The sequence below is a fragment of the Martes martes genome, assembly GCF_963455335.1.
Source record: "Martes martes genome assembly, chromosome: X".
NCBI lineage: Eukaryota > Metazoa > Chordata > Mammalia > Carnivora > Mustelidae > Martes > Martes martes.
This window is the reverse complement of record NC_137897.1, coordinates 96,416,351-96,430,080: the sequence shown is the minus strand read 5'-3', so window position 1 is coordinate 96,430,080 and position 13,730 is coordinate 96,416,351. Positions and strand designations below refer to the sequence as shown.

Here is a 13,730-nt window from a genome sequence, read left to right as displayed (position 1 = left end):
AGAAATGGGAGCATTAAAGTCTCTATGTTGTAAATTTGTCTTTTTCGCTTTTGTTGCTTCAATTTTGCTTCATATATTTGGCTTGATATTTTCTTCACTATTAGAAATTTCTTAGCCATTATGTGGTCAAATATATATATATATATATGTTTGTTTTCTGGCACCCATGAGACTGACAAAAGCTCTACTCAGCTCCCGAGTCTTCCAGCTGACTCAACTGGAACTGACAGATACTTCTAGAGGAAAAACATCCATAAATGTAAAATTCACCTCTCTTGGTTTTCTTTTCCTCCTAGAATGTGGTCCAGTAATTCTTTACACTTTTGTGAACTCCAGTAATGTCCAACAGTTTTTAAATATTTTTTGTCTAAACTTTCCAGTTTACATCAGGAGAGAATAGTAAAAATTACTGAGGTCACAATTACTAGAAACAATTCCACCTTTAAATTTTTATATGCATACTTGACAAAGTATCTTACTTAACTCCTGAATAGTACAAAGTTTTAGAAATATTTCATTCTGGACCCTCCATTGCACATATTATGATTAGGTAGTATTTTATTTCAATATTGTTTTCTAATTCCCAAATTTATTACTATTAATGATATTATTATTATCATTATTGTTAATGCTTCCTTTCCATCTCTGTGGGCTAGTGAATAGAGTTTATTAGTTCCCATCTCACTGAGATTGTATCCCTTCAAGCATCCTTACTTTCTGCAGGAATTTCAGTCTAACTCCCCATCTTAATGGGCCAAAAATCTCATCCCTTTTTCTCTGTGTACATAGATACCCAAGCCCCTGGTCATTACTGGGCATAATACCAACTTAGAGCAGCCAGAAGGTTGACTTATATGCTTACTTCTTTGGCTGTTAGCTGCATCTTTGCTTCTGACAGTTGATAATTCTGTTTCTTGTGAGCCAAGACATGTAATTTTAAAAATTATTACATTGTATTCTACAGTTCTAAGGTTTATACTGAGATGGTTTAAGGATAGGCTAATCTGCCATTTTGCTGATACTGTTCATCTAGTCCTGTTACTTTTCAGGAAATCACCAGAATGATAGTTTTTTCTGTGCTTAGAGTTTATAGTTGTATAAAGCAATATACACAAAAATTTGCCTCTAATTTTCCTGTTAGCTCTGACTTGATTGGCTTTGACCCATTTAGCTCCCTAATCTTAGAAAGGCCCTTTCAGTTCAGCCTTGGAGAAGGCTTTTAAGGGGAGCATAATTATAACCTCAGACTCATGACAAAAACAGAAGTTAGAAATACAGATTATCAATTAGAGATTCAGAAACAAGATATAGAGAGTAGGTGCTAATTCAAGATCAACCTACTTGAACTATCATTTATTAGGCAAAGCTCCCCCCTTTTTTTGTATTTTGTATTTTCTTGGTTCTATACTTTTCTTACAATCTGCTGACCCTACACACAGTTTTCCATTCACTGTTCCACCCATTCAAATCTGACTTTATAACTGCTGCTTATCAGTACAGTTCTTCCTAAAGCCACCAACAATTTCCATATTGATAAATTCAGTGGACACTCCTCTGCCGAAATCTCACTTGATCTCTCAGTATCCACTGTTCCTTCTGTCATACCTTGACCCACAGAGAATACTTGTGAATGAATTAGTGAACAAATTGATTTAGATAGTAATAAAATCCATACTCATGTCTTTATCAGAAGAATATTCTCACCCACTGAAAAATAACTCTGCTAAGTGCACAGTAGAAACCTTTGTTACATAGATAGAGCTTTGTTACAGGTAATACAGAGTAATACAAATATCATCACATGTCAGTACTTCTAAATATATAAAACCTGTTTCAGAATTTGAGATTATGAAAGATAGATGACTTGGCTTCAGAACACTCTCTGTTTCTTTCAAGAGTATATGGCCAATTTTACCCAAAACCTATTGCATTATTCCTTTTGCGTCCTTCCTATAGGCTTTTGTCCCCCATTTCCTCCTCCAGCAAGGGTATTCAGTCAAGAAAAATGTTTGCCAAACTTTTACTTTAGCTTCTCTACTGTCATAACTTTATTAATATTCAGCATGTCTCGACAAAAGTCAAGGGGACAGAGGAGAGAACCTTGGCAGAGCCAGTATACAACTTGATTATACTGGCCAAATAATGAATGACATTTCCAGATAAGACTGTATTTTAATCAACCAGGATTCATTTTAAATGCTTAAAGTAAATACAGATATTGTTTGTATGTTCAGGGAAACTAGTTGATTACCATCATTGGCAGCTTTACCTTTTGGATACTATAAATTTTATTAGGAAGCTATCTTTCCAATTGTAGAACCTCTCTTCCTGAATGAAGTTAGAGCATCATTTTACTATGTGTGTGTGCTTGTGTTTTCCCCAATGATTGCTTGCAGCATCATAAAATCCTTGTAACATTATTTGTGATCTTAATGAATTTTTAGTGAAACCCACTTGACATTTGTTTGGCAGTGACTTCATTTCTAAGCCTTGAATGCCATTATCATTTTATGGACTTTTCAAAATCAATTTGACTTAGGGTTTATTTTATACTTAGAGACTTAACTATCTTTTTTATAGAGTTCCTTGCAAATTCACTGAAATGCTAGAGGTCTTTGTGACATTTAGTTTATGTATTTAAAATATAAATATAGAGTGTTTTTGGTAATTTTAATGTCTTTTAGAAAGAACAAACTCTGGTTTTAATAAAATATGTAAACATATCTTCTTTGAATTTCCCATAGAGCTCTGTACTATGGAGTGTGGTAGCCATGGAGTCTGCTCAAGAGGAATTTGCCAGTGTGAAGAAGGCTGGGTAGGACCAACATGTGAAGAACGCTCCTGTCATTCTCACTGTGCCGAGCATGGCCAGTGCAAAGATGGAAAATGTGAGTGTAGCCCTGGATGGGAGGGCGACCACTGCACAATTGGTAAGTACTGCCATACTTTGAACAAAGTGCATTGGGTTAATTGAAGAAGGAAAAGCATGTTAGTGATAAATCACCAGGCTTTTCATAGAATTTGAGGTTGGAGGAGAGAAAAAGGAGAAGGGTTAGCCATAAGTTTGCAAGTTTGGTTAACTGGGAGTATTCCTCCCTTGTTAATAGTATCTTACTTCTTTCTTGTGTCATTTCTTTGCTCATTACTTCAGTATTCCTTATATTTTCTGTTTTCTGGTGCATTGAGTTACTCAAACAAAAGATGGCACATTGGAATAAAGTGTCATTAGTTAATAAGAGAAGTGCTTTTGTTGTGAACATAACATTCACTGCCCATTTTTCCTTTTGCAAAGTATAGGTTGTTTCACTTGAAAGCACTTAGAGGCAATTTCATTAAACAGGACTACTTTAACAGAAGCCATTTGATATCATTAGGAGCTTTCTTTAATGTATATGAGGAAGGCACTCCTGACCTACCATCAATAGAACATCTGTATTGCATTGTTTATCAGGTAGTATAGAGAGTTCGTACTGAGGCATCTACCCTCTCCCATCCCTTGTCACAACTTTCACTAATTTTGAGGATGCTGCCTGTGAGAACCGTCTGTGGGTATGACAGAGCCCATGTAATAAATCTATCATGCAGTCTTCACACTATAAAAAGACCATAATAATAACTAGAGTTTCAATTTTAAAATACATTTATTTTTCTGGAAAAAATCCAAGTCCTTGACAAATACATGTATCTGCAACAAAGGCCTCCTTCATGTATAGACGGACAAGTGTGATTCTTATTGTTCAGCTAAGGAAAGTGGGTCACAGTGTGTTCCCGTGGCATTCCGTGAGCACACAGACATCGCATGCAGAGCAAAGGCAAGGGTGCACCTCTGGATACCCAATTCATTGCTTGTGGGATTTTTTTTCCCCACCAGACTGTACCACCGCTCTTATTTTTAGGTGAAAGTATTTTGTTATAATGGTTGGGGCCTGTCAAAGTAATGTATACTATATATAACATATATAACATATAACCTTAATAAACTACATTACTACTGTACTAAAGGTATAGTAAGTCTTGTTCTGTGACTGTGGAAAATATTTAAGATTCATTAAAAAGTGGTGAGGGGTGAGATTCTGATGCGGCATAAGTAATTACATTCCTGCACTACAGTAAGTTTATTGCCTTCACATAAGAGGATTTAAATATTCTGATGATTACGGAAGGTGGTTACTCCAGAACTCCCTTCTAAAGATATTACTAATAAGAAGTTCAAGCTAGTGCTCTTTCACAAAAGTTATTACTGAAATGTAAAAATGCAGTTCTTATACTTTTAATGAAATATGACACTTTTTAAGGAAGCCTAATAGAGTTTCTTGCAGAAAAGCCATTAATATCTTTCCCACAGAAAATATTATTCACAAACTACACAGGCCCATGTACCAACTTTTGAGCTGCAGGCATTTCGGCAGTTCACAGTTTGCTGTTCTCCTCCCAGGCAACAGATGGTAGACCATTAATACATGTTGGATAGCTGTGGTCTCCCAGAAATTCATTCAATCACTCTTTTCCCCCCTCTTTTAGCTCACTACTTAGATGCTGTCCGAGGTAAGATTTTTCTCACTCATTTTATAACAGAAAAATATTGTAAATGGAAAATATGCATGTGGGAGAGGAAGGCTGGGTGGGGTGTTTGTGTGTGTGTGTGTGTTTCGGGTTTGTGTTTTTACTTCTGGTAGGCTTCCTTAAGTGTGATATTGTCAGGTCACGATAGAATAGTCTGACTAAAAATTAATTTGTTTTTCTAACAACAAAGAGTCTTTTTTTTTGGCCGTAGTGTATAATGGATAGACAAGCAGTTTTAAGAACTGTTTTTCTTTGTCTTTCTATGGAGTTGTGTGTGTGTCTGTGTGTCTGTGTGTCTGTGTATATATCACAGGCAGGTAATTATTAAATGAACTAGGTTTGAATAGACAACTGAACATCTTCTTTAACTTAACAATATGGCTCTAAGTCCATGTACAGTATCCTTTCAAGGGCAGAAGAATTCTCCCCTTATAAGTAACCCATCGTGCATCCTCCCAAGGATCTGCCTTTGATAGAGACAATAAGGGTTTTTCTGTCAGATATCCTGGCCTTTCTTTACCTCAGCCTCAGAAAGTTGACTATGTTCCAAGTTATCCCTGATTTCTCTGTATCCATTGTATATCTATGATCATGGAACTAGATGAATGGAGCTAGATAAATTATTTTCTTAAATCTATATATATTCATCCTGTACCACTTCTTGAGGAATATATATATGTATGTATACATATATATATATATTTACACATAATATATATAATGAGAGAGTCTTCATATTTTCTAACAGCCATCTGTCATTTTATTTTAAAGTTGTTTCTTCGTCTGGTCTGTTGATAGTTACTTAGCCATTTGGAAGGAACATTGGGTTATGTCTACAGATTTTTAAAAAAAATTATTTTCCTCTTTATACTTCTGGAATTTTCTTTCAAAGACAGCAAATGAAAAAATATATTGATTGGATTCTCTCCAGTAAAATTCAGATCTGGTCTTGTGCTGCTACTGGGAAAATTCCAGAAGCTATATGCCTTTATTGCCATCTCTGTTCATCTGTCCACTGAGCACTTGGCACATACACAGTTGCCCTTTGGAATGGCCTAACTCTGAACTATTTGTAGATAGAGTAGGGCATCCCAGAGAAATTAAAAGTCTAAATAGAGACCATTGTTAGTGTTTACGGTTTCCTCTTGGCTGTATTTATCCAGTCATTCTCTAGAATTCTGAAGATCTCAATTTGGCTCGCATTAATTCCAATAACATTTGTTGAGCACCTACTACAGGCTTGATATTATTACGCTAGCTTCTGAGGGAGATAGCTTCTGAGGGAGATACCAGATAAATAAAAAATTTAACCCTTAGCCCTCAGATTAACGATAATCTTGAAGAAAAAATCCAAATAAATGTAAAGCAACTGCAGCACATTTCTAAGGCATTTATATGGACAAATATTTAATGGCATGGTCTGAACGGCATACCAACATACAGAAATCCTGAAGCAGTGCCTCACAAGGGAAAAATCAGTACAGACTAGAAGTAGTTAGGGGAAGTTTCTTTTCATAGAAACTGCTGTCTTTTCCCAGCTTATTGGCCATAACTAGATACAGTATCATCTATCCAGTTTTGATTGAGCTGAGAAGAATTGTTTTCTCAAAAAGAAACAAAAAACATTTTTCTGTCCCCAGCGGTTTTCATCTTAGCTGCACCAGAGTTTGGGAATTGGGGTTAGCATTAATAATGCTTAATTGGCTCTCTAAGGAAAAGCAGAGGCAAGTAAGGGATAACAAGTTCCCTGGGAAGGTTTTGTAAGCAAGCAAGTTCCTCTTCCATTTATTCAACACCTCATCAGAGTGGAGCCCAAGCGATTAGATGCTTTCCTATTGGTAGATACATCATTGTTCCCCAATCCCATTCTGATGTCTCCAATTGTTATTCTTTGCTGTCTTTACAGATGGCTGTCCAGGGCTCTGCTTCGGAAATGGGCGATGTACCCTGGATCAAAATGGTTGGCACTGTGTGTGTCAGGTGGGTTGGAGTGGGACAGGCTGCAATGTTGTCATGGAAATGCTTTGTGGAGATAACTTGGACAATGATGGAGGTGAGTTATTTACAAAATGTAAATATAAGAAAGGAATAGCCCAGAACAGTGATGACCAATTTGGCCAAGAGTGAAAATTAGGAACCCTTTTTAGAAACGATATTGAGTTATATAAGGCCATACTACTTTTTAAATCTTGGTTTATTGAATATTTACTATCATCAGATAATATTGCAAACTCTGCATGCATCATATCTTATTTAATTCTCAAAACAATGCCATGCGGTAGAGGCACTACTTTTCCTACTTCTAGGTGGGAAAGGTAATGCTTAGAGTGGGAATAGTGTGTGACTTTTCCAAGATCACACAACTAGAAAGTCACAGCACCCACATTCCAGTTCAGGTCTATATGACTTCAAACTCTGTTCTCTTAACAACTACAGCCATGCCACCTCCCATAACTGTGGCATTTATTATACCATTTATTATACCCATGTGGCCCTGTCCAAACTGTCAGATGCCTACACTATACACACTGTGAAATCATTTTCTTTGTTCTTAGTTATTTAGCAACCTCTTGTGTCTCTACCTTTTAGTAATGCTTTGTATCTTTCAAAGAACACAGCATCAAGACAATTCACAGAAGAATTTTTATATTTAATTCAAGAGTTGCACATGATGTTTTCAAAAGCCATATTGGCTCCAAGGCCTCAGGATAACGTAACCACTCCTTTTTCAGTCAAACAAACAAAAGCATCTAATACATTGTTCAGTCAGGCCTCAAAACAGCCCAGATCTCCTCTGAATGAAACTAAAACAGCAATTTCTCACTTTCTTCTTTATTTCTACTCAAGGAAACATGAAGTTAATAAAAAAAAGTTTTCTTTCTAATCTTGTATATTAGCTTAAAATGAAATAGGTCATTAAATTTGATTCCTCTGCTTTCTATAGCTGCTTAGACAATTATATACCTTGTCATTTGAAGCCAAACATAAGGCTTAAATCAATAAGGTAGCAATCCTACTTTGAGGATTGCTGGATTTATGTAAGAGTTTCCTCCTTTACTAGTTCTGGCCAGTAGTTTACTTCAAAACTTATAAGAATTTATGAATTTTAAATGGAAGCAACTTCGTGATTCAGTGCACAGGGCTTTGAAGTTAAACTTTCTGGTTGCTGTGTACTTACTGGCTGCTGTATGATTTGGGAAAATTTCTTGGTATCTCTGTGCTTCAATTTCCTTATTTCTAAAATGGGACTGATAATAATATTAACTCTCTCCTAGGGTTATTGTAAGTATTAAATAAGACAGTTCCTGTAAACTCCTTAAAAGATGATAGACTGTTCTCTCCTTCCCCTTCACACGCATATAACATATACATATACATTAAACTTAGGATAACAGCCCATTTTTGGAAGAGACTGTTTACTAGCTACTGAAATTGAAAATTTTAGGGGAGGAGAGGAAAAAAATACAACAAGACGAAACAAGAGATGGAGACAAACCATGAGACTCTAATCATAAGAAACAAACTGAGGGTTGCTGGAGGGGATGGGGTAACTGGGTGATGAACATTAAGGAAGGCATATAATGTAATAAGCACTGTGTATTATATAGGACTGATGAATCACAGACCTGTACCTCTGAAACCAATAATACACTATATGTTAACTAATTGATTTTTTTTTATTTTGTTTTATTTCTTTTTTTAATGTTTTATTTCTTTTCAGCGTAACAGTATTCATTTTATTTTATTTCTTTTCAAAGTTCCAAAATTCATTGTTTATGCACCACACCCAGTGCTCCACGCGATACATGCCCTCCATAATACCCACAACCAGGCTCACCCAACCCCCCACCCCTGCCCCTCCAAAACCCTCAGTTTGTTTCTCAGACTCTTAAATTTTAAAAAAATTTAAAAATTAATAAAAATAAATAAATAATGTTGAATTAGGAAAAAAATTTATTTGGGAAGCCAGAGTGAGATTTTCAATTACATGGTGCACTGATCAACTAGTTGCTGGACTCTTACGGCCCTTCGAGATTCATTTTCACTTTACTTTCCCATGAAAACTCTGGCATAATACAATACAATACAGTACAATACAATACAATATAGTATAATATAATTACCAGTAATATTAGCAATACTTGTGTTTAGGATTTACCATGTACAAGGCACATTCCTTTATGTGAATTATTTCATTTAATCCCCATGAGGCAGGAACTACTTTTAATGTACTCTTTACAAATTAGGAAACCAAGACACAGAGAAGTTAAATAAGTTGCTCAAGATCATATAACAAAGAAATGATAAAACCAGGTATAAACTTTGGTAGTCTGCCTCATTCCAAAAAGGATTTGAGGTCGTAATAGAGATTTCCCAGTTGATATATTGATTAAAATGCTTATGCTCAGAAAATACTTTAACAACCCCTATGATTGTAATTTCTAACTCAGGGTTAAGCCAAAATAAGTTTCCTGCCTTAATAAAGTACAGCTTGATAAAAATAATTAAATATTTAATTATCAAGCATTTTTAATGGTCTCAAGGTCACCTTGAGGCAGCCAAGAATGTTTAATGAATGTATCAGTTAAATATTAATGAATTAATGGATTATCAGTTCTTACTATCTGTGGCATATATATAGACACAAATGGTATAGAAGATTTTGCTCAATATGTATTGACCTCTGAGCATTCCTTTAAAACTGTGCATCTATGTGTGAATCAAAAATCAACGACCCTGATTTGAGTTCACTGTATTTTTATGATTATTTCTTTAGGGAGTGGCAAGGAAGGCTCCTGGAGAGTTCCAATTACCATTTTTTTTCCTTTAGTAGGATTAAGATGATATTGATGATAAATATACATTTGGTTCTACCTTGAGATGGAAAGATGGATTAAATAACCTCTGAAAGTCCCAGGACTGAGATTTTGGACAATAATTTGAGTCTTATGCTGTTTAAATATTATCCCTAGGAATACATTAAATGGCCTTCATTTGGTGGTTTCAGCTTTCCAGCTATCCAGAATGACTGGATTCATTTAGTTGGATGTGACTAGTGATTAATATTTGCATACTTGTTTGTGCGTGCATGTGTGTGTGTGTGTGTGCTTTAATTAAATCAGAAAGTGCCAATTGAACCTTGTGGGGAAAAAAATGGTCCTCATTTTAAAAATCTAATTCTTAAGAAATCTTCCCAATCAAAAAAAATCACTTTAAAGCAATTGCTTCAAGTAGCTGCTACCTGATTGCTCCATATTATAGCAGATACTTAAAGAATGGCTGAATTTTTTTGCATTCTAATCAGCTTTGAATGCTCATTAAGTATTGCTGCTGTTTCCTGCAGCTTTGACTTCAGTTACACTCTGATCCAATGCATTGTGACTCTTAGTAGCTAATTGGGCTGCATTGAATATGTGGGTGACACAACTAGTCTAGGAGCTACCTAAAAGCTCCTTGAACAGTAAGAACAGAACAGAGAAAAAATAACCTTCGGATTTTTTGTTAACATGCAAAACAAGGAAAGCTATCTTATGCATTGTGTATATAAGAACTAATTACCATAGAAATTACAAACCTTTCAAATACCTTGACCTCATTTCCTTTTAGTCCAAAAGCACCTACCATGTGCACAACCCTGTGCTTGGAGGAGGAGACTTAATATTAATGTGAATGATGACCACAGTTTCATGTGTTAATTATGTGTACCAATTTGGGGTTTAGAAAATGTGATCATCATATGTTACATGCACATATGAATTGACATGAGAAAAAAAGTTTAGACATTACACCAGCTGAATCAGAGTAACTAAAACATATAGGACAAGTTCGAACTTATCAGACATTAAAGCATATTTTAAAGCTATGATAATTAAAACAAAGTGGTACTGGTGGAAGAATAGACAGATCAGAACAAGCGAATAAAAGCTCTGTCACACACCCCAGTACAAATAAAAATTTAGTGGATTATAAAACCAGCACCAAAAACCAGTCCTGAAAAGAAGCATTATGAAATAAATGGTGCTGAGACAACTACTAAGAAAAAAAAAAAAAAACTTAGGTTTTCAATTTCTAGCATATTCCCCCCCCAAAAAAATAAGATAAAAATACTCCAACTGATTAATAAGTTCTGTGTAAGAAAACCTCAAACACAAATAGAATAAAATATAGGTGACAGATCTCAAGACAGGAAAGGACTTCTTAGACATAAAAGCAAGGAAAGAAACCACAGTAGGAAAAATAATGATAAATAGGTCCTCATAAAAATTTCAAAATTCTTTCTGGTGTTCATCTAAGCTTATAGGCCATCCAACAACTAACCATTTGGAGATATCAAAATCTGCACTGTCTGATATGGTAGCTAATAATGACATGTGACTATTTCATTTTAACTTAAATAACATTTAAAAATCTGTTTTTTGGGGTGCCTGTGTGACTTAGTTAAGCGTCCAACTCTTGGTTTCATCTCAGGTCATGATCTCAGGGTCATGAGATCAAACCCCATGTCCAGCTCAGTGCTCAGTGGGGATTCTGCTTGAGATTCTCTCTCCCTCACCTTCTACCCCTCCCTCTCACACTCACTCACTTTCTTTCTCTCCCTCCCTCTAAAATAAATAGATCTTTAAAAATTCAGTTTCTGGGCTCCACTAGGCACATCTCAAGGGCTCAATAGCCACATGAGCCTAGTGACTACTTACTAGCCCAGATCTAGAGCATTCCCATCATTGGGAAGAAATTTTATTGGATGGTACTGATCTAAATGTTTGACCCAAATGTGTACCTTTCAGCCAGACATTGCATATGGAGTGTACCCAATTCTCCATTCATTCATTACTACTTTGTGCCAAGTATTGTGCTTGGCTTTAGGGATCAAATGACAAAGAAAAGTTTCTGCCTTCTCGGAGCTTATGGTCTAGGAAGGGAGAAAGATATTAAATAAGAAACAACACAAATAGCTACATATTTACAACTGTAAAGAGTGTTATAAAATTTTTAGGGTGCTGTAAACATGTATAGGGGGACCTAACCAAGTCTACATGGTAACGCAGGCCCCACCTGAGTGAGGAGCAGAATGCTCCAGGCCAAGGAAACAGCATGTACAAACGCTCTACTGTGGAAATGCGCTAGGCTTTTCTAGGAGGTGAAAGGCAAGTCATTTTGACTGGTATGTGGGCCAAAGAAAGATTGGTAGGAGCTGAGAATATGAAGGCAGGCATTAGCCAGATCATACAGAACAGTGTGAAGTTCATATGATCTTCAGTTATCAAACAAAAATTACATTTTATTCACTCTAGTTATTATAGAGGAAGGCAAGTGGTTTCTGATACTGTGGAATGATTGTTAAGGAGGTTAAAAAGATGAGGAATAAGAGTGTTTAATCAGAGCAACCCTTTTTTCCCTGATCTTTTAAGTATTTGTCACATGTTTCCCAAGCTTCTCTTATACAAACTCTTCCAGTGGTCTATATTCATATTCATTGGTAAAATCAATAAGTTAATTGCCTAAAAGAGAATGATCTTCCAGGAATCATTCTTCATAACAAGTCACCATTCATTAAGAACAATAGCTATTTGCAAGCCTGTTTTATGATATAGTGTTTCTAGATCTAGAAATCAGCACCATGGGTGAATTATGAACACATAAGCTCATGGATCAATAAGCCTCATGTTTTGAATGTCACCAGCATGCTGCAGTGTTTAATAAATAGGAAAACAAAATAGAAGGAGCAATGAATTGGTAACATTTGTTCTGTTTAAGGGTCAGACACCCTCTCCACATTTACTTTTAAGATTTGGCTAGGACAAAAGACCTAGCATCACAAAGCATAGTCTTAATTATTCTCTTCTGACCATAGCCCCCTCGTTTCCAACCAACCCATTTATTAAAGGATCATCACTTAGTTATGAGCGCTTAAACTGCCAAGTAATGCCAGATACAAAACTGGGAAATCTACACTCTGTAACTCACCTAAGCACTCCATGACTAGATCAGTCACATTATCTATCAACTAAGGCTAGTCATACTTGACATCTGCCTACCTTGCAGTGGTGAAAATGAATGAGCTAGTATTTGAAATACAGTAATTTAAAGAGGCAACAAATTTGTGGTATCAGTAAAGAATCTACTTATAACTTATGTTTTTGACACATTAGTTAAATGCTTATTAATCTCTAGGTAAATTTACAAATGTCATAAAAGTAGGATTTTTAAGACATCCATTTATTCATTCAATACATATTTATTGAATGCTTACTTTGAGCCTGGTGCTCTTCTGGGGCAGAAATAGCAATCAATAAAAACAACTACATCCTTGCTTCCATGGAGCTTACATTCTAATCATGAGAGGCAGACAATAAACCAAAATTTGAAAAGAACTAGTATGATAGAAGATGCTGAGTGTGATGGAGAAATTTTTTTAAAAGCAGGGAAGAGGATATGAATGTGGGACAGGGATGCAGTTTTAAATAAGGTGGTCATAGAAAGCCTCCCTGAGAAGATGGCCTTTGGACTTCAAAGAAATGAAGAGTGATCCGTGTTGATATTGGAGAAAAAACATTCCAGGCATAGGAATAATGGGGAAAGGGGTTATGGGATAATAGGAGGTAAGGTCAGAGTGGTGAGAGAGAGAGACAGTAAAGAGCCAGACTGTGGGGAAGTTAAGTCATTGTCAGGACATGGGCCTCTACTCTGAGTGATTTGAGAAGCCATTGATGGCATCTGGGGACCAGAGGACATGAACATTAATGGCATATAAACAATTTACTCTCCTGACCCAGAAGAAGTCAATTGTATGAGGCGATAGCAATAACAGTGATTTGGGCAGGTCAAATTCTGAGTGAACTTGAGCCTCTCCCTTTTTCTTCTTACTAATACAGCAAAATGCTGGGGTGAAAGTCAGCCTGGATAGATGAAAAATCAAACGAATTTTAGACTATTTCCCAAGGAAATACAGTCGTATTACCTTCTATGCATGTAACAGCAACAACTAAGCAAATAGAAATGCCTGGTACGGGTGCCTGCTTTGGTAAAAATGTATGAATGATTTATAATTAGCCTATTTTTATGGGTTCCTAAAATGCCTGAGAAGATTTTGTTTAACTGAGTCATTGCAATGATCAGCCCTTCGATTTCTTTTTCACTATTAATTTTCTTGGCCGACCCTCTATTCT

The 13,730-nt window shown here is 35.8% G+C and overlaps 1 protein-coding gene across 3 annotated transcripts in view; it reads left to right on the top strand.

Annotated features, from left to right (window-relative positions):
* Positions 1 to 13,730, top strand: part of TENM1 (teneurin transmembrane protein 1) — a gene marked incomplete at both ends in the record, with an annotated part of 555,572 nt that overhangs the window by 373,010 nt on the left and 168,832 nt on the right. For all 3 annotated transcript variants that reach the window (XM_080831205.1, XM_080831204.1, XM_080831203.1), the window contains 3 exons: positions 2,745 to 2,930; positions 4,522 to 4,545; positions 6,470 to 6,616. In XM_080831205.1, the coding sequence (XP_080687331.1) occupies positions 2,745 to 2,930; positions 4,522 to 4,545; positions 6,470 to 6,616 (357 nt within the window). The remainder of the gene's footprint in view (positions 1 to 2,744; positions 2,931 to 4,521; positions 4,546 to 6,469; positions 6,617 to 13,730) is intronic.